At 42.8% G+C, this 25,932-nt stretch overlaps 2 protein-coding genes across 7 annotated transcripts in view; one reads left to right on the top strand and one right to left on the bottom strand.

Moving 5' to 3' along the window:
- The window catches only part of LOC147110997 (microphthalmia-associated transcription factor-like), a 439,553-nt gene extending 432,572 nt beyond the window's left edge, over positions 1 to 6,981 (top strand). For all 6 annotated transcript variants that reach the window (XM_086001449.1, XM_086001447.1, XM_086001446.1 and 3 more), the window contains 2 exons: positions 784 to 931; positions 3,060 to 6,981. In XM_086001449.1, the coding sequence (XP_085857575.1) occupies positions 784 to 931; positions 3,060 to 3,437 (526 nt within the window). In that variant the 3' untranslated portion in view covers positions 3,438 to 6,981. The remainder of the gene's footprint in view (positions 1 to 783; positions 932 to 3,059) is intronic.
- Positions 6,982 to 9,417: 2,436 nt separating this feature from the next.
- LOC147110996 (uncharacterized) overlaps positions 9,418 to 25,932 on the bottom strand; it is a 37,275-nt gene continuing 20,760 nt past the window's right edge. Inside the window, exon 3 of the mRNA XM_085999991.1 lies at positions 9,418 to 9,751. Coding sequence (XP_085856117.1) covers positions 9,418 to 9,751 — 334 coding nt within the window. The remainder of the gene's footprint in view (positions 9,752 to 25,932) is intronic.

Raw genomic sequence — 25,932 nt, 5'->3', positions numbered from 1 at the left:
AATTGCGTTATAAAGTGTTCTAACCCTTTATGGAAAGGGCTTTAATTTTATTCTGCATGATATAATATTGATATAACATTGAATCAGCATGCTGTTGAAGTATTCCTCTACTCGGAACATCTATTTATTTGTGAAGTTTAGAGACTAACTCTGCTGGATTGTTTCACATGGTGTACTTGCCAAAAACAGATTCTGGCCTGTAACAAACATTTGTTGGATTATTGCTAGATGAACCATGTTTGGTAGGATAGGAAAGCATGTAGTTGCTACAGACACTCGGGGGTAGGATGTTATTTGTGCTGCTAGGCCGGCACGCAAGGGTAGGAAGCCTACCATTTTCGGCATCATTTAATGCAGTAATTGAGCTATTGTGCAATTGACAATCTGGAAACATATCCTTATTAATGAAATATTGTACATTAGTCAGTATTTTATGAAAAACAAAAAGGAAATAAATGTGTCACACCATAACAGTTTACGTGATGAATTACAACTATTTACATAAGACCCCTACAGTAGCCTTTGGTGTATAATATAATTTGCTGGTGATTACTACACTTTGATATACTCGATTTAAAGCCGGAAATTACTGTACACTGTTGTCTTCTTGCAATCATAATTGCAGCTAAATTTGAAATGGGCATGTTTGTGCTATGTTTTTCCTTTTCGACAGCTGTGTTGTTTACAGTTAGTAAAATCTAACACAACTTGATGCCAAATTTTGCTCTGCTCTAAATTTGCCTCGAGCATCTTCTGCCTAACTTCTTTTGATCGTTTTAACAGGGATATGCGCTGGAACAAAGGCACTATTCTAAAGGCATCTGTGGATTATATTCGAAGGCTTCAAAAAGAACAGCACAGAGCAAAAGACTTTGAATCACGGCAGAAGAAACTAGAGCATGCCAACAGACACTTACTACTGAGAATACAGGTTAATTAAGATAACTTTTAAAATTTTTATTCCTTCACCCATTTATTTCCCACTGCCCATGCTAGACACTATTCCCTACAAAGAAAACTGAAGCCCCCTACTTCCCCAGGCTGCTTCCACGTTTGCTGAAATCTATACATTTAAGGGGAGAAATTCGGTTGGTTAGCGCCTCCCGTTAGCGCCTGGGGGGGCGTTAACAGGCGCTAAGGGGTTAGCGACCGGGCGCAGTAAATGCAGCGACGCCGGCAAAATTCATTTCCGGTTTAGCCCTGGCGCTACCTCTTACCACCTGGGCTTCTAACGCCTCCCAGATCGTGACGTCATCAAGTGCGCAGCACCCCGTTACCGCCCCAGATGTGAAATTGGCTTCCGCCCCTGCTGTATCGCCGGCCGTGAACAACGGCAGGAAGACGAGTCATTGTCAACTTGGCTGGCCGCTTGGGGAGCGCTATTTAAAGGGAAGCGTTTTCATGTAGGCCAACCTTTAATATTTCCATCAGTTTGGTTCCTGCTGAAAGTTTTTGGTCGCTTCATTGCTACAAGATGTCCAAACCCTCCACTTTGTAGAGTGTTTGGGGCTGTAATGGCAGTCGCGCAGGTCGCCTTGCAAGGCAGACCTGCCGACAAGTGGGTTGTGAAGCATCACTGGCCCTTCCCTTTAAGCGAGGGAAGCAGCCTCTGATGCCGTTAGCGATGCACTCCAAATTGTTCAGTGCTCTGTCACTACCGTCCCACTCCCGGACTTTAGCGCCCTAGGAGAAAGTGGTTAGCACGCGATTTAACGCTCCACTTCCCTCTTGGAGTGCTAAAGCTGAATTTCCCGTCATTAGTACGGGAGAGAATCATTAGCGCCTGGCGCTACTTTTCCTACTTTTCAAAAGTTAGCACCCCAACCAGGGCGCTACCCAATTTCTAGCCCTAACATTTGAATGCTGAAATAGGTTTTGATCATAGAACCATAGAATGTTACAGCACCGAAACAGACCATTTAGCCCATCAAGTTTTTCTCTACACACCGTTTAATGTTCCTCTTTCTCAAGCCATTCTCTAATTCCCTTTTAAAAGAAATTATGGACTTTGCTTAAACAATTGTTTGTGTCAGATAATTCCACATTCAAACCCCTCTGTGTAAAGAATATTTTCTAACCTCCCCTTTAAGTCTGAGTTCTTAAATTTGTGCCCTCTTATTACCGTCTCACTAACCAGTGGCAATAATCTATCACTACTTTCCTTATCATAACTTTTCATAACCTTGAAGACCTGTATTAGATCACCCCTTAACATTCTCAGCACAAGCGATAAAAGTCCTAGCTTCTCAAGTCTCTCTTCATAACTGTAACCCCTCATCTTTAGTTACATCCTAGTGATACTATGCTGCAACATTTCAATTGCTTTTATATTCTTGGGTGCCTAAAACTGTATACAGTACTCCAGCTACAGCCTAACTAAGACCTTGTACACGTTCAACATTTCCTCTTTGCTTTTGTATTCCACACCTTTAAATTTGGTTTATCTTTATTAAGGCCTTATCCACTTGTATCACTTTAATGACCTGTGTAGCAGCACACCAAGATTCCACTACTCTTAATTTTGATACTGTTCCCTCAATTCCTGACTCTGGATAGTAAATATGAGCAGCCCCAAAACAGGCCCCTGTAGAACTCCACTCATCTCATGTTTCCAGTCTGAGGAGTCCCCCTTTACCACTTGACTTTGGTTCTCGCCCTTCAAATACCATTGATCCATGTGGCCACGTTCCTTTAATTCCATGTGCCATTATCTTTGGCATGTCGGCCTTCCCTCAGTGTTAGCATTCTCTCCCCTGACTCAGAAGGTTCAGAGTTCAAGCTCCACTCCAGGGAGTCAAGCACATTATCTGAATTGACATTACAGACTAGTACTGACCACACTATTATAACGTGAACAATTAATCACTACCATATTGAATCACTGAGAGAATTTTTATAATTAAGTACCAAAAAAATGGGGCTCTTTTAATCAAGGAACCTGGGAACTGAATTTCAATCCACAATTTTAAGGTGGTCGCATTGAGTTAGAGAAAATTAATAGATTAAACTTCATCAGAATCAGTCTATTTGTGAACTCGATTATTGTGTTTAACTCTCAGGAACTTGAAATGCAAGCCCGTGCACATGGACTGCCACTGGTCAACCCTTCTGGCCTCTGCTCACCGGATCTTACTGGACGGAACATTAAACTAGAACCAGTAATGGATGGGTGCCACAGAGATGGCTTACAGCACCACTCAGATCTTTCCCGCACTACTACTGATGGAACTCTTACTTTCAACGATAACCTTGGACATGTTGGCACCTACAATGCTCCCACGAAAATGGGTTCCAAGCTAGAAGATATTCTGATGGACGATACTCTCTCCCCTGGGGAAGCTACTGACCCACTCCTATCATCTGTGTCACCTGGCGCTTCAAAGACAAGCAGTCGGCGAAGTAGCATGAGCATGGAGGATAGTGAAAATGGGTGTTAGCAAGAAAAATGTCTTTTTTTAAATCTCCATCTGCTACTTAACTTTTCCTTAAAGTTCTCTTTGTGTTTTTTATTTGGCTGAAAAAAACATCCTGTGTTATAATGGTAAAGCTATTTATCAGTCCAATAGAGAGTTTAAGTCAGGGAGAGTAAATAGAAATAAATGGAAGCATTGGAAGAGAAGAACTGTATTTGTCTGCAGAGAGACAGGAAACTGTTACACCAACAGATAGCCAGAACAGACAATGACAACACCCAGAAAGTCAAAGACAGAGTAGCCCTTTGGGGGCATAGATGGTTGATTTTATTCTAAAGGTACTTAAGGCCTTGAAGTAAATGTAGGAAAAAAATCAATGTACCTTTTAATTTGGGCAAATATTTTCTATTCTCAGTTTCTTAACTTTTACTTAAATGATATATTTTAATTCATTTTTACAGTCGGTTTTGATTTTGCATGACCTGTACTCATTGATTTGTTTTCATGCTAGTCCTTTGAGATTTTTATTTTTTATTTCTGAATATTTAGTTGTATGAATGTGCATATACTGAAAGTGCTGGTATTCAGTATGACAATACTTAATATTTCTTCAGTATGTTTTTAGTGGAGGGTTTGGTGCATTGGCCACAGACACTTAAGGAAGTCAGGGCAAGATATTTTTAGTGAAATGTCTACATATTTTGTATATCTAAACACAATCTTATTTAGACATGTTTTTAAATTAACTTCGAAAATAAGAGCATTATTTCGAAAAACAATATGATTGTAGTTCAGTATATCTAAAGTGTTGCTTAAAGTAGCTAACATGACGTGCTATTTATTTTATTTTTTAAACAGTAAGAGTGTAACTATTAGAAGAAAATGTGCAGTGTGTAGTTGGAACTCTACCTTTTTTATCTTCTAATGATACCTCTTCTGGTAGTACATTTACATGTTGAGTCCTTCAGTACTGCAGCATGCTAAAAATGAAAACCGCTTTCTGCTTATGGAATTGTTACTTGATAATGTACGTGCTCTTGATGAGGTTATTCAGATAATCTTGCTGATTGTTTGATGATGTCTGTCAAGATGATGGCCAGTTCAGGGCATTTGCTAGCTGCATTGATCATAGTGAGGGAAGCAGAGGAAATAAAGTGTGCTGCATTGTGAGGCAGGGAGGGGTGGGGGGAGGGGGTGGTGGAATTACGATGAGACACACAGTTTATTCTGTGAGTGAAAAATAGTTTCTAATTTACAGGTGATTAAACTTGAAATCGATGTAGATGGTCTTACTCTTGAGTGGGATAAATTGTGTGTCCTACTATCAATTCCTTTATATCTCATTCACAATTTTGCAGTTGTATAATTTGTAGCACATAATATAATGTACAGAAATGTTTGGTGAGAATGATTATTTACCGTTGTGTATTGTGACGTACTCCCCTCACCCTTGCCACAACAGATTTATAGTGATGATGATCAAGAAATGGCTAGCATTTTGTCAGGGCAAATCAATCAACTGATCATCACAATGATCGGAATAACCCTATTTTAACTACAACAGTGTTGTAAGAGTAGAAATATGATGCTACATCATCTACTTTGTTGTAGATCTATGCAATTTCAGTAGATGTATTTGCATTGAACTGTGCCTAGGTAATTGTTTTACACTCATACCATTAAGTTGTGTGAAAGGTGTGATGAAGAGAAGAATTTTTAAATAGGTAATTTATGATGTACTGTATGTGGCAGCGGAACATGATGAATTCAGAATGAAGTGCCTTAAAATCGATTGCTAAGTCTTTTGGATATGCACTGACTGAAGGGTATAATACGTGAGGGTTTGGCCTGTGTACGAGTATATGTGACTTTGCTTGCTGCCTGAATTCAGAATGTGAGCTTCCAGCTTCTTCGAAGATATGATTCAAAGTTTTATTGACATTGTGCCACCCTTCTGTGTAGCTAACCTCAAGAGACTGCTTTTAAGTTTAATCTGAAGGGAATTGACTACTCAGCCTAGTTCTGCCAAAATCCTGGGACAGGAGAAAAGTATGCAATACAATAATGTTAAGTTGAAAGCAATAATTCTTGTTCAACCTTTTCAAAACAGCAAGTGGAGAAAAATAGGTAAAATAATGAAAGATAAGCACAACAGCCATGCACTTATGGGGATGCGATTTGAAATAAAAAATGCACTTGATAGATTGGAGACTGTTGTTATAGCTGTTAACAAAATATAAAACCTGTGTTTCTTGAAAAAGTAGCTTAAAATACTGCCTCTTAATCAGCTAATTGGTACTGTAATGTGATATTCACTAGCTGCCAGCTGCAGCATGGTCCACTGGATGTAAATCACAGACCATAACTGCTTTTCTGTTATGACCCCGGCCTCACTATAATAGAAGATACACAATTATTGGCTGTGGTTTATGTCTTTTATACCACAAGGGAGCCTGACCACTTAACCATTGAGCACCATTGTTCATTCATTGTAGTGGCCAGCTTTATATGTGATTAATAATCATACACCACATCTGATAATATTGTATCTTCTTTATATTATGGTTCATTTTCAAGACTCGTTTATGCCACAATTATTGTGCCATGAAAAGGACCCTGTGAACCTTTAAATAATATTCAATACAACTGTACACTGGCTATCTTTGCAACCCAGCAACACACCATAGAAATGCAGCTTGTGGTACCCAGGCTTACATGGGGCCTGGTGACGAACCACAACATCCACACATGTCTGACTCCATTACCCAGCGTTTCTGGGTGTTTGTATTGCGTTGCCTCTATGGGAGTGAGCACTCACATAAAAACATTACGTAAGTTTAAATAAATCAACAATTTCCCCAAAAATGGTCTAAAATACTGTTGTTTGCCTGTACTTTTGTGCCATAAAGAAAGTACAGTGTGTTTGTTTGTGGAGTATGCAAACCCTTTTTGTTTTACAGCTTTGTTGCTTGTGGGTTAGGAAATCAAACTACTTGAGGAATATTTTCTGTATCACAAAGACAACCATGTGGATCCCTCCATACTGTCAGAAGCCAGAGCTATAGTATAAATGATGTCTCTGTGCACTCATTAGTGTATTCCTCTCCAGAATGTTTCTTTATATGTTGTGGTTTCTATCTGAAATTAACTCTATAATAAATCCAAAAATATTAAATATTATGTTAGTTTCAAATTGCACAAAATAAGGGTAAAAAGCACAGTAAATAAAAAGGTGTGAGTTGCCATTTATGAAGAAAAGTTTGAAAGGCTTCTTTATAGCTTCAGCACCTCTACATTGATTCCAGGTTCAGAGACTATTCTGAGGTTCTTCTGTTACATAAATTATAAGCAACACATTGTGACAACATTTAATGAACCTGAAACTGCAGCTTCTGATTGTTACTTTTGTAAATATATTTGTAAGTACACTTGATGGAATAGTACCTGTGGTTAGTTTTTAAGTTTCAAAATTTTTACTTTTTGCCAAAAAAATTTACATTCTTATTGTATAGAATCAGTTAATAACATAGCTACCAACACACTTAAATAAAGGGCATCAAAAAGATTACCCTTCTCTTGTGTTCATTTGTGCCATTCTGCATTCAAATATTTTTTTATATTGTGGTAGATCAAGGCTTTCTAATGTGAGGCCAGACCATTTTTTCTGGTTTCTACATATAATATAGTTGTATGTGTAATTCATATTGAGTTTGTTACAGCGATCTAAATTCAATTTCCATTTACATGCCAATGTCACTATCCTAATGTAAGTGGGGCCTCTACCCAGCACAAGGCCTGGTTGCTGTCCATGGTAGATACCCCCTTAGCAGTGATGGACCTCAGAAACCGTAGTCTTCTGATTCCATTCACAGCCCTCGAACACCAATCTCCTGTGTGAAATAAACCAAATTGGAATAAATTCAGTTCAGGTTGTTTGCTTATATTTCCATGGCTAGGGATTCTACTGCATCATCTGCAAGTCCAACATTTGGGAACTCTCGATTAGGACCAATTTCCATTATCCACTGGGGAGGATCACCTTCATTATGGTGGACAAAGGAGATTCCATTCTATCATTTTCTAATTAATTTGGCAATCTTCATCTGACTTAGGGCTCTGACATGCTGGATCAACTGATGTTCTGGCACATTACTTCCTCCAACCTCTGCCTTCTGGCAAACGGACTTGAAAGTTGAGTAGAGTATAAGAAGCTAATTAGCTTGCACATGTGTGTTTTTAGGAGTGTACCCTGATAAATACTGCTCCACATGCCTTTTTCAAAATCATTTTGTTCCCTCTGTGACGTTCTGGTGGGGAAATTGCTAAGATGGGAGGGAAAGTAATGAGTGAGGAGGACATAAAAAACCTGCAAGGGGACATAGACAGGCTAAGTAAGTGGGCAGAGATTTGGCAGATGGAATACAATACTGGAAAGTGCGAGGTTATGCACTTTGGCAGGAAAAATCGTACAGCAAGTTATTATCTTAATGGCAAGAAACTGGAAAGTACTGAAGTACAAAGGGATCTGGGGGTCCTGGTGCACGAAACTCAAAAGGTTAGTATGCAGGTGCAGCAAGTGATTAAGAAGGCCAATGGAATGTTGGCTTTCATTGCTAGGGGGATAGAATATAAAAATAGGGAGGTATTGCTTCAGTTGTACAAGGTATTGGTGAGACCGCACCTGGAATACTGCGTACAGTTTTGGTGTCCATACTTAAGAAAGGACACACTTGCTCTCGAGTCAGCACAAAGAAGGTTCACTCGGTTAATCCCGGGGATGAGGGGACATATGAGGAGAGGTTGAGTAGATTGGGACTCTACTCATTGGAGTTCAGAAGAATGAGAGGCGATCTTATTGAAACATATAAGATTGTGAAGGGGTTGGATCGGGTGGATGCGGGGAAGATGTTCCCGATGATGGGTGAAACTAGAACTAGGGGGCATAGTCTTAGAATAAGGGGCTGCTCTTTCAAAACTGAGATGAGGAGGAACTACTTCACTCAGAGGGTGGTAGGTCCATGGAATATGCTGCCCCAAAAAGCTGTAGAAACTACATCATTACATAAATTTAAAACAGAAATAGACAGTTTCTTAGAAATAAAGGGAATTAAGGGTTACGGGGAGCGGGCAGGAATTTGGACATGAGTCTAGGTTCGGATCGGTCATGGCCCTGTGGGTAGCGGAGCGGGCCCAGGGGCCGTGTAGCCTGATCCTGCTATTTCGTGTGTCTAATTCTGTTAGATTCAGGAGATGGTTCGGTGATAGTGGATTGGCGGATAGGATCAGATCAGCCATGATCTTATTGAATGGCGGAGCAGGTTCGAGGGGCCGATTGGCCTACTCCTGCTCCTATTTCTTATGTTCTTATGTTCTTATATTTGCTTTAAATTGTTGTCATTGAATGAGCACACGAAGGACTTGCAAGAGTGAAGGAGAATTCAATTCTACTATAAGCAAGATCATTTATCACTTCATGGGGATTTTCTTAACCTGTCACAGATACACACCTGAATGAGTCAGACTATTGTGGCCTTCTGTGAACTTTTAAACTGAAGAGCCACTCAATCAAGAGCTAATTAGTATCTCTGGCTGTTGAGGTCACTGCTCCTCTCACTTTTTGTGCAATGGGGTAATTTCTCTGAACATTCTCAGGCATTGCCCAGCCTGCCATTCCTTGGTACAATAGCACAATATTTCTTGTTCACCATGGCTACTTAGTTATAACAAGAAAAGCATTCATATCTGCCTTTTTATCACCTATTCAAGTGCCACCTGAGGGCCAGGATTACAGGAGATGGTTGGCTCCTCTTGCTGTACAGTAGGGTCATAGGAGGGCGGTCCTGGGCAGCTTGGTCTTGCAAATCACATTCTACTAACATTGCACTCTGAGAGGGAAAGCCAGAGGCTGGTGTCCTGACAGACAACATCAGGCAGCTGGATCCCAGCCATCGCCATTTCACTGGACCCTGGATCTGTGGCCCCGTTGATCAATGGCATGTCTGATCTAATGGCAGCTATTGGATCCTGAAAACCCTGAGATACAGCGGTTGCCACAGTCCAGAAGCTGCAATTCATGCTGCGCTCCAATCTGTCCCCTATTGCCTCCAGAGCTGCTGTCTGTTTCCATGGAAGGAGAGGCACCAGATGGTCTGTGGCTGCTTATTAGCTGAGGATTTGCTTCAGATTTCAATGCAGCTTCCACTTTGGTGCCTGCAAGGAAGACAAAGCTTTCATGATAGCGCAAGGGTGTAGACTTGACAGTCATACCTGTCAGTTGCAACACATCCTGGGAGATTATCCTCAGAACATCCAGAAAGGTATGATATTCCTCAAATATCCTGTTTTTCAGGCATATACCCATACAAATCTGCAGCCTTCTGCTCAGCTCCGCTGTGAAGTGGGTACATCCTCCTTCACTTCTCACACCTCTGGATCACTTGTGCTCAGTGAATCAATTCCTCACTGCCACTATTTAATCACCCTTGTGTGGAAGTCTCTGAGCTGTTGTCTGGAAGAGAGAAAGCAAGTGCCGCAGGTGGTAAGTTGGAGGGGGTTGGGACAGAGGAAGATGGGGCAGGATGCTAAAGTTTCAAATGGTAGGTGGACTGGTCCTTGGCCTCCTCTTCATTAGCATCTGCATATGCAACAAGGGACAATATACTCCCCACGACCCTCTCCTTCTCTTCATCATCTTCCTTTTAGCTGAATCCTCCGTTGCTGCGCTGGAAAGGATGGTTGAAGGTAAGAATGGATACACATTATCCCCTCAGAATTCAAGATAAAGCAGAAGATGGAGGAAGGTTGTTTGAATATGTGTGGGACTTCACAGGGAGGCCGGGACGACAGTGTAGGTGCTCAGTTACTAACTTGGTGCCAGCAAGATGGCGCTGGCCTCACCATCTGTTACAGCACTAGCTGAGTGCGCATGAACTGCATGGCCTTGTCCTTGAAGGGGGTGAGGGGTTTGAAGGTGGGGAGGCCCTCTCCAGTGGTTTGACTTTGGCGGGCATTGCATGCCAATTTCTTCTGCAAAGTAAATGAGGTTAAGGCTGCCAGTTGAGGAATGTGCACTAAATGGCACAAGTAAGGTGAAGTAAGGGATGTGGAGATGTGAAGGTGTTAAAGCAAAGGAAGGAATTGTGGGATTACAAAACAGAAAATGCTGGAAATACTCAGCAGGTCAGGCAGCATCTATAGAGGTAGAAACAGAGTTAACGTTTCAGGTCGATGACCCTTTCTCGGAACTGGAAAAAGTTGGAGATGTAACAGGTTTTTAAGCAAGTGTAGGAGCCGGGAAAGGGGGGAGGGGAGGAAAGAACAAAAGGGAAGGTCTGTGATAGGATGGAAGGCAGGAGAGATTAAGAGACAAAAGGGATGATGGTGCAAGGCAAAAGGAGATGGTATTGGGACAAGTTAAGAAACAAAAGATGACTCTAGATGAAGTGTAAATGGCAATGGCAGAATCATCAACAGCTGCCATGTGAGAGAGAAAATAAAATTGGGGCCGAGGTTATGGTCTGAAATTGTTGAACTCGATGTTGAGTCCAGAAGGCTGTAAAGTGCCTAACCGAAAGATGTGGTGCTGTTCCTTGAGCTTATGTTGAGCTTTGTTGGAACAGTGTAAGAGGCCGAGGATGGAGAGGTCAGAGTGGGAGTGGAGCGGAGAATTAAAGTGACAGGCGACCGGAAGCTCGGGTTCACCCTTACGGACTGAACGGAGATGTGCCGCAAAGCGGTCACCCAATCTGCATTTGGTCTCCCCAATATAGAGGAGACCGAATCGTGAGCAGCGAATACAGTATACTAAATTGCAAGAAGTACAAGTAAATCACTGTTTCACCTGGAAGGAGTGTTTGGGGCCCTGGACAGGGGGAAGGGAGGAGGTAAAAGGGCAGGTGTTGCATCTCCTGTGTTTGCATGGGAAGGTACCAGGGGAAGTGGTGTTGGGGTTGATAGAGGAGTGGACCAGGGTGTCGTGGAGGGAGCGGTCCCTTCGGAATGCTGAAAGGGGACTGGAGGGAAGATGTGTTTGGTGGTCGGATCACGCTGGAGTTGATGGAAATGGCGGAGGATGATCCGGTGAATGTGGAGACAGGTGGGGTGAAAGGTGAGGACAAGGGGAACCCTATTGTGGTTCTGGGAGGGAGGGGAAGGGGTGAGAGTGGAAGTGCGGGAAATAGAATGGACATGGTCAATGGCCATGTCAACCACAGTAGAGGGGAATCCTCGGTTGAGGAAAAAGGAAGACATATCGGAAGCACTGGTATGGAAGGTGGCATAGTCAGAGCAGATGCGGCAGAGACAGAGAAACTGGGAGAATGGAATAGAGTCCTTACAGGAAGCGGGGTGGGAAGATGTGTAGTCCAGGTAGCTGTGGGAGTCAGTGGGCTTATAATGAATGTTTGTCAATAGCATATCCCCAGAGATGGAGACAGAGAAGTCGAGGCAGGGAAGGGAAGAGTCGGAGATGGACCATGTGAAGGTGAGGGAAGGGTATAAATTGGAAGCAAAGTGAATGACATTTTCTAGTTCAGGGCGAGAGCAGGAAATGGCACAGATACAGTCATCAATGTACCGGAAAAAGAGGTGAGGGAGTGGACCTGAGTAGGACTGGAACAAAGAATGTTCCACATATCCCATGAAAAGGCAGGCATAGCTATGACCCATGTGGGTTCCCATAGCAATACCTTTAATTTGGAGCAAGTGAGTGGAGTCAAAGGAGAAGTTGTTCAATGTGAGAACAAGTTCAGCCAGGCGGAGGAGGGTGGTGGTGGATGGGGACTAGTTGGGCCTCTGTTCAAGGAAGAAGCAGAGCGCCCTCAGGCCATCCTGGTGGGGGATGGAGGTGAAGAGGAATTGGACATCCCTCCAAGGAATTGTGGGACTGTGAAAGGCAGTTCTTGTGTGTTCGGGGAGCTGTGTTGCAATAGTGCAGGATAGGGGGGGTTAGAGCCACCCTGTATCAGTGTGCAGGTTTAGTTATGCACGTGTTGCTTTAAGAGGTTGAAGAGTATGCTGGTTCTTTTTTTTGGCTTTTGCTTGTTTTGTGTTGCTTTTTGCCTTACAGCCTGGCTTTGTTTATTACTGCTTAGTTCTTGTGTTTTCCTCTTTTTCTCTCTCTTGACATTTTTTCTTTATTTTGATTTTTTGGATGGCAGGGGCACTGGGAGTAGAGAACCAGGCTACAGAGTGAGAAACAATATGTGTCCAACGGCACAAACACTGATAGAACATCTGTGCCATGGGGCAAAATATGTATTTTGTTTGGTGCTGCCACATGCACTATCACAACAGATTTGTGTTTAAATTCTGAGTCATTGGCCCCGATATTAATATGAAGGCGGCTCCTGAGCACTGGGCAGGTGGAATTGCATGGGGGAAACCTGGAAGTCAACTGAATGGGTCGAAATTTGCGATCATAATTGAATTGTGCCAATTAATTTTGACTTCCGGGTTTCACGTCTCCAAGCTGTGCAGCGGGCTGATGTAACAACAACAACTTGTATTTATATAGCACCTTTAACATAGTAAAATGGCCCAAGGTGCTTCACAGGAGTGTTATAAGACAAAATTTGACACCGAGCCACATAAGGAGAAATTAGGGCAGGTGACCAAAAGCCTGCTCAAAGAGGTAGGTTTTAAGGAGCGTCTTAAAGGAGGATAATGAGGTGGAGAGGTTTAGGGCGTGAGTTCCAGAGCTTAGGACCTCGGCAGCCGAAGGCACGGCCACCAATGGTTGAGTGATTAAAATCAGGGATGCTCCAGAGGCCAGAATTAAAGAGCACAGATATCTCACACCCAATGCACACCCGCATGACGCGATCTCCACTGTATTTAAAGGGACAGTGCATAAATGGAAATTGGAGGTGTTCAGGAGGATGGTGCACATAGAGCAAGAGCAGCATCCATATATAATGATGTCTCACTGGAATTACTGCTAGGTGCAGTCAGGAGGAGGGGAGACCTACTTTTCCCCAGAATGGGATGAAGAGACCTGCTGCTCTCATCCAGAATGCGTGGTTGGAGGTAGCTGAGGAGGTGAGCAGCAGGAGCATTGTGCCCAGATTGTGAATGCAATGTAGGAAGCAATTTAATGATTTAACCAGGTCAAGAAAAATTGAGTACATTTGCTGATTCAACTGCATCTTGTGCTTTAAGTCCTCCTGCCCTTTCACTATGTCTTATCAAGTGTTCTCCGTTACATCACTCCACACACTCTCAATTTTCACACCATCCAGCCTTCACTTTCTATGTACTTCATCACCTCCCCATTTATCCATCCACCGTTGACACTCACCTCAACCCTTATGCAATGTGTCTAATAGTCACTCACACTGAATGCACTGTATCCATCAGGTGAATACTTCACCTTCACTCACTCACATCTTCTTTTGTCCCTTGCAGGAGAAGAGAGCGCAAAATGCAAGAGAGGGGGACTGGACTGGAGTTAGACCGCCACAAATAGAACAGCTCACAGATACAGAGGAGGACGCCATGGAGATAAGTGACACATCTGCATCTCTCAATTGGAGATGGAGAGACAGGGAGCTCGCAGACAGCTGGTGACAGAATTACAAATATTTCTGACACACATATGCTGACTTAACTTCATGAATGACTGAACTATGAGAAGACTGAGTATGGTGATGGTCAAGTTTGTGACTTTACCACAACTAAATCATATCCCTTTCTTTTGTTTTCCAGGGCCTTCACTCATACAGCAAGTGTTGCAGGACATCCATGAGCATGATTCCTCAGACGACCTTATTCCTTCTGAGGGTGCGCCGGCACAGGACCTACAGCCATGCACCAGCACAAATACTCGCACTTCAGTGGGGATAGTTAGTTGGGTTTTCACCTGGTGATTCACACCACAAGTGAGTACAAGCAGATACTGGTGGCAGGGACAGCTGTGAGGAGTCCACGTCAGGGGGCACAATTCTCACCAAGCTCCGCTCAACTAGACACAGGTGCTGAACCCCAGGAGCTATCGTTGAGAAGGAGAATGCTAGAGGTCATTGCATCAGCAACATATCCAGGTACTGACAGACGTGCCATGCACTCTCTCCACAATGGCAGAGAAGATGGAGGAGTCCAACTCGATCGGTAGTGGATTGGTGGCACATGGAATTGCGAGAATGTCTGCCATGGAGAGAGAAGCCGCATCCATGGAGCTTCAAGCAAGGCTCTCAACTGAGTCCATGCAGGCCATGACCACGGCCGTGAAGGCTTTGGATGCCAACTTGTCTGCTGCCTTAAACAGGATGACAGATGCATTATCCTTGACCTTACAACATGTTACTGATCTGCGCCAAGCTGCTCTCCAGCAGAGTGGTAGGAGAGATGTGGCGCTGGCCCAGGAGAGGGATGATGGCAGAAGGTGATTAGTTATTGATTAGCACCACATCCATATCTTTCTCATTATTGCATCCTGAGTGCCAACTTGCCCTTTCACTTGTTTCATGAATATCAATACATGCCAAGACCCATTGGGCAGATGTACAATGGGTGGATGAGTGGTTGAAGGACTGTTTAGTGCAAAGGGAGGGGATGGGGCATGGTGCTGGTGGTGGGAGCGGACCGGAGGATTTCATTTGTTATATTTCACACTAGATGAAACTTCACGATATTAGGGCATCCTGGGCAGCAAAGTAAGTGGCTGGTCTGGCAATGAGTGCCCCATCTTCATCATCCTCCTCCTCCTTCTCCCCCTGCTCTTCCTCCTCTATGTTCTCCTTATCTGAAGATGAGTGATGAGCCCCTTCATCCTACTCCACTTGCAATCCTCTCTGCTGTGCAATGTTGTGCAGGATGCTGCACACCACGATCATTCTGGACACCCTCACTGGTGAGTACTGAATTGCGCCTCCAGACCTATCTAGGCACCTGAAGCGCATCTTCAATGTTCCGACGGCTTGCTCGATGACACACCTGGTGGTCATGTGGCTCTTGTTGTAGCGCTCCTGCGCCTCATTGGTGGGGTTCCTCACAGGTGTCATGAGCCAAGTTTGAAGTGGGTATCCCTTGTCTCCTACGAGCCAACCCTCGTGTCTCCTTCCTGGAACGAAAAGGTCTGGGATGTTGGACTGCTTCAGTGTGAAGGCATCATGGCAGCTCCCAGGTATTCTGGCGCAGACCTGCAGGAACCTTTTCTTATGGTTGCACACTAGCTGTGCATTGATGGATGAATATCCCTTGCAGTTTATAAAAACTCCTGGTTGCTGTGGTGGTGCTAGGATTGCCATGTGTGTGCAATCGATGGCACCTTGTACATAGGGGAATCTAGCTAGAGAGGTGAATCCCAGTGCTCACTCATTCTGACGATTGTCATCACAGGCGGAATTTATATAATGGTTGGCCCTGGCAAGCAAGCCACCTGCCTTATTCATTTATGTGCAGTAGCCTGGGAAATCCTGGATATGTCGCCGGTAACACCATGGAAGGGTTCGGAGGTGAAAAAGTTACTTTCACAGCCACTGGTCCAGCAGGGAGCAGGTCTTACTGTAGGAGCTTGCAGATGTCTGCCACCATCTGACGTGACAACCTCAGTCTGCGGAAGCACTGCTCTTCTGAGAGGTCAAGGAAGCTGAGGCTGTCTGTAAACTCTGTGACATGGGTAGTGCCTCCTGCGACCTTGGCACCTCCCTCCTGGGCAACTCCTTCCTGGGCAACTCCCTCCTGTGCACCTCCCTCCTGTGCCTGTACTGATCTCACCATAACACGTCGTCGCTGCCATGGATGGTGATGGTCTTCCTCTTCTGATGTGCTGTCAAACACATCCAATGTGCCTCCCATCCTGATCTTGTCAATTTGCAATCCTCAAAGGTTGAAAAAAGCTGTATCCACACAAGCACTCTGCCAAGCAGTTACTAGAGGGAACTGAGACAGCAGCTGCAATAATTGAGGTTTTATTCAGATGGGACACCCACCTGAACTGCTGCTCAAACTCTGTTACCCTGCTCAGTTTACCGAGCCCCGGGAAACCCGTGCTGCTCAAGTTCATTTTAGAGCCAAGTTAAAAACAATTTTAAAATACCTCATTAACATCTCCTAAGGACATTAATTGCACCAATAAGTACCCACCCGCATCCAATTAGGAAATCCCCGACTTTGGCAAGTAGATTTCTCGTCGGCACCCAAACGCGTCCCTGTAAAACACGAAAGTTGGAGCCAGGTTGCGCTCTCGGTCTAAAAATCACAAATTTTCACCTCCACCCGCTCCCAACCTACCTGTTCTTGGGAGTTAAAGTTCCCCCCATCATCTTCAAGTTTTGCAAGTACAAGAATGAAAAGATGAATTTAAAAAAGCATCACAAAGCCCATTCTGAATTCCTGTCAGGGGTGGAGATCGGTGTGTATTAATTTAAAACATTTCTGTTTATATTTCATATGAATAGCATCAACAAGTATAACAGAACAAAACTGCATTTATATAGCACCTCTAACATAGAAAAATATCCCAAGAGCTTCAGAGACAGATAATCAATAAATGGACATCAAGCTAAATGAGAGTTTAGATGAGGTGACTAAAAGCTTAGACAAAGAAGTGGGTTTTAAGGAAGGTGTTAAAGGAAGAGAGGGAGGCAAAGAGGTTTAGGGAAGGAATTCCAATGTGTGGGACTGAGGCGGCTGAAGGCACAGCAACCAATGGTGGGGCGAAAGAAGGGAGGAATGCACACGAGACCAGAGTCAGAGGAATGGAGAGTTCAAGGGGGAGATGGCTCCCAGGCTAGTAACTCCCTACTGAGCTCTCTCCTATGCACTCCATCCATGGCCATCCATTGCCCCTTTCCTTTTAGTTTCCACTCCTCCACTGCTTAAGCCACACTGCTCTTAATATGAACAGCAGCACTGCTGCACAATATCCAATTATTGAAAAGTTCATGTGGTTCTGAAAAAATAGTATGATATTTGTTGCTCTTTGCCACGCAACAATAATGGTGATTTGCTTGAGCTTACCCCTTCATATGGAGGACTACAGAAATCCTGAGCTACAGCTAAGCAGGATTAGACACTGATGTTGCACACTGTTAAATAGTAAAAGTGCCTCATATTGTGATGTAAACTATATTTACCAAAGATGTGGAGCTATTATAATATTTTTCCAAATAGTGAGAAAAGAATGTGAAAGAATATAGTAGAAAGGGATTCACAGAGAAAGTACAGAACATAAAGGTCCCCAGTTCGATCCTTGGTCTGTGCTGAGTGGTAGGAGTGTCGCAGTTAGCTTTAGTGCCCCTGGATTAGGAAAGAAGAAAAAAAATCAGCCAGAATTCTTGCTCCTCATTACCTTACATTGACTCCTGCTAAAAAAATGTGTGCATGTCGACACCAGGTGAGGACAAAAGCAGGTTCAGCTAGTGGTCAAATAACTTGCCACACTCACTGTCTAAACACACATGTAAGAAACGTCAATAATGAGAAAAGGCTACTCCACCATTCAAAGTTCATCCTTCCAATCTTCTAACTCTCCCAGTCTAGCCTTGAACGCTCCTAAAATATGTATCTGTTACTTTTCCTAACAGACTATTCCAGACTTTTTATCACCCTTTGTGTGAAAAAGTTCTTTCTAGCATCTGTTTATAACTTTTGGTCCTATTATCTTGTTTTATTATTAAAGTAATATTCTGGATTTATCTCACATAAAAACATAAGAAATAGGAGCAGGAGTAGGCCATTGGCCCTTCGAGCCTGCTCTGCCATTCAATAAGATCATGGCTGATCTTCTACCTCATCTCCACTTTCCTGCACTATCCCCATATCCCTTGATTCCCTTAATATTTAAAAATCTATCAATCTCTGTCTTGAATACACTCAACGACTGAGCCTCCACAGCCCTCTGGGGTAAAGAATTCCAAAGAGTCACCACCCTCTGAGTGAAGAAATTTCTCCTCATCTCAGTCCTAAATGGCTGACCCCTTATTCTGAGACTGTGATCCCTGGTTCTAGACTCCCTAGCCAGGGGAAACATCCTCCCTGCATCTACCCTGTCAAGCCCTGTAAGAATTTTGTATATTTCAATGAGATCACCTCTCATTCTTCTAAACTCTAGAGAATATAGGCCTAGTCTACTCAACCTCTCCTCATAGGACAATCCCACCATCCCAGGAACCAGTCTGGTGAACCTTCGTTGCACTCCCTCTATGGCAAGTATATCCTTCCTCAGGTAAGGAGACCAAAACTGTACACAATACACCAGGTGTGGTCTCACCAGGGCCCTATATAATTGCAGTAAGACATCTTTATTCTTATACTCAAATCCTCTTGTAATAAAGGCCAACATACCATTTGCTTTCCTAATTGCTATTTAATGTTTAAAGTACTTCAGCAAGGAAAGTTAGCCATCAGTTCTCTTTTTAACCTTTCTTCATAATTCATCCTGGTTATATTTTTGGTTCTTTCATTCCTTTCTGTCTCTAGATTTTTTGGCTTCCATATTTGAGATTATTCTGAGAGGGGATTCCCATCTACCCATGACTGTGGGACTTCTTTTAACTAGCCCTGATATCCGCGTCAGCTTTCAGCAATGCACCCAGGATAACAAAAAGAAAACCCTTTTTGTTAATTATTCTAGCAAATGAAGTTAAGCTGTACCTCCACAGGATCTTTCCCCTGTCTAGGAAAACCAGCAAACAACATCAACTTGCATTTATATAGTGCCTTTAACGTAGTAAAAAATCCCAAGATTCCTCGCAGGAGCGTAATCAGACAAAAATTGACACTGAGCCATAGAAGGAGATATTAGGGTGTGTGATTAAAAGCTTGGTCAAAGAGCTAGGTTTTAAGGAGGGTCTTAAAGGAAGAGAGAAATGGAAATGCAGAGGTTTAGGGAAAGAATTCCAGAGCTTAGGGCCTATACGGCTGAAGGCACGGTTGCCAATGGTGGGGCGAAGGGAGTGGGGAATGCACAAGAGGCCAGTGTTGGAGGAGTGGAGAGTTCTTGGAGGGTTGTAGAGCTGGAGGAGGTTGCATAGTTAGGGAGGGGTTTGAGGTTATGAAGGGATTTGAACACAAGGATGAGAATTTTAATATTGGCACATTTGTGGACCAGGAGCAAGGCCTGCTTTTTACAAGGTAAGTAGTGAATTAATTAAAATTAAAACATTTTTTCCACAGGTTTATTATTTTTAAATACTTTAAAGAAAGGTAAGTTTATTTTTAGCCCCGTTAGAAAATGTAATTAATTTTTTCAAAAATTTAAATTATTGTTTAAAATAGTTATTTCATGTAATTTATAGTTTATTTAAAAAATGTGATTTAAAAATAAAATTATTTGAAGATTTAGTGATGTTTTGGGGCTTATAGTATTTATAAGTTTGACAGCCCTTCCTGTCAAACTTATGAATGAAGCATTCCTTGCTCCGATTGGCTCTCCATGGCCCATGTGATCCCAGGGGATGCATCGAACTAACTGCGCCCCTGGGATACGCAAGCACTGCGCGCCGGCAGTTGGAGGAGGCCCAGGATCGGAATCTCACGCGGGCCCACAGCAAAACGGCCGGCACGCTAGGTAAGTGCAGGTCGGGGGCTTACACCCGTGGGAAGCCCCCGACCCGAATTTCTGGGCCATTAATTTCTAGCTCTTCAATACAAAAGAAGAAAGAAAGACTTGCATTTATATAACGCCTTTCACAACCACCGACGTATCAAAGCACTTTACAGTCAATGAAGTACTTTTGGAGTGTAGTCACTGTTGTAATGTGGGAAACGCGGCAGCCAATTTACACACAGCAAGATCCCACAAACAGCAATGTGATAATGACCAGATCATCTGTTTTTAGTGATGTTGATTGAGGGATAAATATTGGTTAGGAAACCAGGGATAACTCCCCTGCTCTTCTTTGAAATAGTGCCATGGTATCTTTTACGTCCACCTGAGAGAGCAGATGAGGCCTCGGTTTAACGTCTCATCCGAAAGACGGCACCTCCGACAGTGCAGCACTCCCTCAGCACTGCACTGGAGTGTCAGCCTAGATTTTATGTGCTCAAGTCCCTGGGGTGGGATTTGAACCCACAACCTTCTGACTCAGAGGCGAGTGTGCTACCCACTGAGCCACGACTGAGAAATGTTTGTAATCTCTATTCTAAATGACCATTTTTTGAATTAACATTTTATATACACAGTGAATCCAGAAATTACAGTTGCTGATAATAGCAAGCAAATTCCCAACACATTTGAATGACTTTCCTCTATCTGGTTTTTTTCATTGAGGGCATTAATCCATTTATTTTAAATAGTTTAACCCCTCTGTTAAAATAGTAGTCAGAGGATGGTCGTAGGAGAATGTTAAGCATCCATTGGCTATTATCAGCGACTGATAATTTCACAGCAGCTTGATCAGCATGTAACCGAGGAAGAGACTGGTCCATATTTTAGTGGGATCTTTCGTCAGCATTCTGTTTTAAAGTTTTATCTCAATAATATCGACTCACTTTTATCTCTCTTTCGCCTCTCCCGGGAGATCACATGGGTTCGGGTGGGATGGAGAGTGAAAGTAGATTTGAGGTTAGGATCAGATCAGCCATGATCTTATTGAATGGCGGAGCAGGCTCGAGGGGCCGATTGGCCTACTCCTGCTCCTATTTCTTATGTTCTTATGTTCTCCTGCAGCTACATAGAAACAAAAGTTATTTAAAAGCAGCTATTTAAAATCATTTATGTAAAATTGTTAAATTAGCACAATCGCAAGTCAAGTAATCCTGCGCCTGCCTCTAGGCTGCCATGCGGCTCAGGGACAGATCTGACAGTGAGCCAGTTTTATCTTGTGAATGTAGAATGCACTGCTGTTTGGGATTATTGGAAATGTGGGTTGTTAAAATATCAACTCACAAATTAATGCGATGTATCTGGGGTTAGATTTACTGAAGCCTGTAAAGTTGGACTGAAATCCCAACAGCTACTTTATTTTCATATTTAAAATATCTGTAACCCTTCCAGGAGAAATTAATTTTGGCTCGAAAGGCAAAATATTGAAGGTTCTACAGTACCAGAAAATGCATCAAATAAAGCATTAAACATTAACATTTCTGGGCATGCCACCAGGTCTCTCTAGAAAATAAATCTCATGATTTTGCACTCACATCTTCCCTTCAGTTCGAAATCCACCACCGTAGCAAATTGCACTCTTGTGTACTTTAGGTCCGTTCTACTGTAATAAAAGTAATCGAATGTTACGTATTTTGCAGCTTAAGTTATGACACATCCATGTCTACTGCACTCTCAGTCTAACTCCTTGTCTTCACAACTGAACAGGTTTATATTTAGCTTGGCTCAGTTGGTAGCACTCTCCCCTCTTGAGCCAATAATCAACGCTGGCACTGAGGGAATGCTGCACTCTCGGAGGTGGCATTTTCCAGATTCAGGCGTTAAGCCGGGGTTTCATCGTCCTGGACAGGTGGACATAAATGATCCAATGGCAAAGAAGAACAGAGAGTTCTCCCGCTGTTCTGGTCAGCATTCATCCCTCAACCAACACCATCATAAACAATTAGTCATTTAGCTCATTACTGTTTGTGGGGCCTTGCTGCTCGCAATTTGACTTCTAAGTTTGCCTCCATAACAACTGTAACTGTGCTTCAAAAGTAATTGATCGGCTGTGAAGCACTTTGAGATGTTTTGAGGATGTGAAAGATGCGATATCAATACAAGCTGGTTTTGGTCTGCCAGCTTTGTTTTTTTGAAGCTGTCAGTCAACTTTTGCCAGTTTTCTCGATAAGCATGTATGCATCTGTGTCCACGTGAAAATTCCAACTCCAGCATTAGGCTTCAGACGGAAGGGCAGGCCCATCAGAGGCAACTTCTGGCAGGTATTCCTAATGTTAATTAACCAATATTATGGGTGTTTGTTATGCAGAATTGTATAATTGTAATTGGGGGCATTATGTTATTAGTGATATTTCTCGTGTATTTCAGTGAAGAAGAAATTGTTTGGAGCAATTTGATTGGTTCACCTTCTTTCTTTCATTGTAAGCTGTTTCCCACTGCCCAATTTTAATTCATAGTTTTTGAATTTCATGATTGATGGTTTTCATTCCTATAGTTGCTGATTGGTATATTTGGTACATTTTCTAGCTCTTCAGTTGTGATTTATTACTGTTTTATCAATTTCAAGTTAGGGTGAATCAAGTAAATGGATGACAGAAATTTGCATGAGTGATAGTGTGACACTGAAGTGAAACACAGGAAGTGTGACAACAAAAGGAAATGTATGCAATTATATCATTTTTATTATAGTAGATCTTGTGACATTCACAGTAAGTTGGATGATGCATTATCTTATAAGGACTATGTTATACCCTTTGGTGCAGAATTTCTTATTCCCCACTAAGTTGAAGCTGTGTGCCTTTAAGGACACAATGTCCAATTTACTGTTAAGTAAACACTGGGTGAGGTCAGATTTTAATTGTTCTTTGGGTTGTAAATCACAACCCTGGCTTTCTTTCTCTTTACTTAGAGGATACAGACATTGTGGCCCCAATATTTAGAGGGAGGCAGAGAGGGTGTGGGGGGGGGGGACCACAAGCGACTGAAGAACCCGGTAAGGTCGGGGATGCAGATCATTATCATTTTTTTCTTCTGCTTCCCATCCGGCAGTCAGCCAACTGGACAGGCTGCCAGGCGGGAAAGCCAATGGCAGGAGGCCGCAGCAGGGGACCCTTGTAGAGGGTCCTAGGCAATCGGGAGGTAGGCAGGCTTCAGATCGGGGCTTGGGGGTGGGGAAGTCGCCGATCACGGCAGGGGAAAGAGAGGCTGCGATTGGCAGAATGAAGGCCAATGGCTTCCTTGAGGGGCCGCGGGAAGCACTCTTGCTCCTCCTGGACCATAAGGAGTACTATAAAAGGCACTTGCCTTCTGGAGCTGGCAGCTCCCACCTCCATTTCGCTGCTGGGTTTCCCAAGCCCTGAGAAACCTGCCTGGCAGCAGTTAAATTTAAATCAGGCTCCCAACTGCCCTGTGGGAGCTAATTTAAATTTGTTAATTAAGTGTGTCCCGCCTCTCCAAGTAATAATAGCGGCAGGAGCGTATGCATCGGGGGTGGGATCGCGTTTTGCATTTGTAATGCTTTAACCCCTCCCTCCTGACCTACTCCCACCCGTCGTGGGGCAGGGGGAGGTTACTATCGAATCCTGTGACAGATAACAAACAGGAAAGGAGAAGTATAATAGACAGGAAATGCCTGCTAGATGTACTACTTTTATATTAATGGATACAAACACATTTTGAGGAAATGTCTTAGATTTAAACAAAAACCATTAAAGTACATTGCACCTTTAAATTTTTTTCATGTGTTTTCCCTTTAATAGTTATTGGGCGCCCTCTGGAGGACAAAGATCAACCTTCTTTTCCGGGGCAACATTAACAGTAAACAGAGATTTTTATCATGCTAACAAATGTAATATTCGAACATGATCTACTGTATAAGAAAAGCTTAATGTAAGCTTCATCTTTGTGTGTTACTATAACTTCACTGTATATTTTAAAAACAATAGTGAAATCCCAAAATTAAATTACATGAAAGGATTAAATATTGTGACTACTTGATGGACAATTAGCAATTGTATTTTATTAGACCATGTGTGCAGTATTGAACAAGAAATAAAATAATAGATTTATTAAAGACAAGTTGTGTTTGACAAATTTGACCAGTTAGTCTAATGCCAGTTGTGGGCAAACTCTTAAAATTAGTGAACATTTAGAAATGCCTGAGTTACTCAAAGCCAAAGAGCACAGGTCTGTTAAAGGCAAATTGTTAATCGAGTCTTTATTTGAAAAAGTGACTGATTGTATAGATAAAGGGAATGCAGTTGATGGATATTTGGAATGTGTTCTTAACATGTCTCACAAGAGGATTGTTTCAAAAATTAAGGCCGATGCTATAGGATGAAATGTAGCCGCATAGATAGAAATTTGGTTCATAGACAGGAGACAAAGAATTGTGGTTAATGGGTGTTGCTCGGATTGGAGAAGGGTTGGCAGTGGTGTATCCCATGGCTCACTGCTGAGTTCATTTCTATTCTTGATCTGTAGATAATTTGGACTTGAGCAGAAATAAGAGATGGGAATATATACTCAATGGAAAGATCCAGAGAGGTCTGGATGGACTGAGGGGTTCAAATACATAATTCTCTGAAAGTGCGAGTGCAGATTTTTTATTTATTTGTTCATGGGATGTGGACGTCGCCAGCAAGTCCAGCATTTATTGCCCATCCTTAATTACCCTTGAGAAGAACCACTGTTCTTTTTGTAGCGGCTTGGTACAACTGAGTGGCTCACTCGGCCATTTCAGAGGGCAGTTAATAGTCAACCACATTGCTGTGGCTCTGGAGTCACATATAGACCAGACCGGGTAAGGATGGCAGCTTTCCTTCCCTAAAGGACATTAGTGAACCAGATGGGTTTTTACGACAATCCAGTTGTTTCATGGTCACCATGACTGATACTAGCTTCTTTTAAATTCCAGATTTATTTAATTAACTGAATTTAAATTCCCCACCTGCCATGGTGGGATTTGAACTCATGTCTCCGGATTGTTAGTCCAGACATAAAAAAGGCTAATAGCATTTTGGGTTTCATTAATAGGAGCATAGAGTACAAGAACAAAGTTGTAACGATCAATTTGTTGGAAACATTGGTTAGACCACAGTTAGAATACAGTGTGTAGTTTTGAGAGCTCCATTATTGAAAGGACATTTAAGCCATAGAAAGCCAACAGCACAGATCCATCAAGATGGTACCAAGAATGAGGAACTATAGTTATGAGGAGAGATTTAAGATATTAGACTATTCCTCCCTGAGCAGAGAAAATTTAAAAGATGTTTTTAAAACTATGAAGGGTTTTGATGGGGAGAATAGAGAGAGATTATTTCCTCTGGTTGAAGAGTCAGTGATGACGCATCAATTTAAATTTGTCACGAAGAGAGAAGTTAGGAGAAATGTATTTACTCAGAGTTGTTGGAGTATGGAATGCATTGCCATGGGAAATAGTTAAGGCAAAGGCCATTGCATTTTGAGGTAAAAGTGGATAAACATTTGAAACAGAGGAAGACACAGGGTAATTGGATGAGGGAGGGTAGTGGGATTAATTTTGGGTAACTCTGTGGTTCATCAGTACTGTGGGATCGCATGATTGCAGTATTGCAGGAAGGGGATGGGGTTTTCTGGCCAGAGGCTGTTGGTTACAGATATCAGCGCTGAAAAATGAGGGCTGGAGCACCAGGGATTGGGTATTGGTGGCAGGGGTCGAATGGAGCCAGACCTGAAGCATTTGTTAAGCAAGGGGTTGGGATATAGTAGAGGCTTGATGATTAATGGAAGGGTGAATGGGGAACCCTCATGGTGGCTGTAAAAGGACCGATTATTTTCTTGCCTCAAGCTCCCTTTATTGACACCAGAGGGTTTGCCACCAGGAATTCTTCAAGCTGGCATGTTTGCAGGAAAAGGGGTCCAGTGGAAGGATACCAGGCAGGTAAGGCTCCCTGAGAGAATAGCACTGTAATGGTACTACTTGCACCGCCCATG

This window comes from Somniosus microcephalus, chromosome 11 (assembly GCF_052327205.1).
Source record: "Somniosus microcephalus isolate GS21.2 chromosome 11, FLI_Smic_1.0, whole genome shotgun sequence".
Classification (NCBI taxonomy): Eukaryota; Metazoa; Chordata; class Chondrichthyes; order Squaliformes; family Somniosidae; genus Somniosus; species Somniosus microcephalus.
The sequence above is the reverse complement of the archived record's forward strand: the minus strand, read 5'-3'. Positions and strand labels throughout refer to the sequence as shown.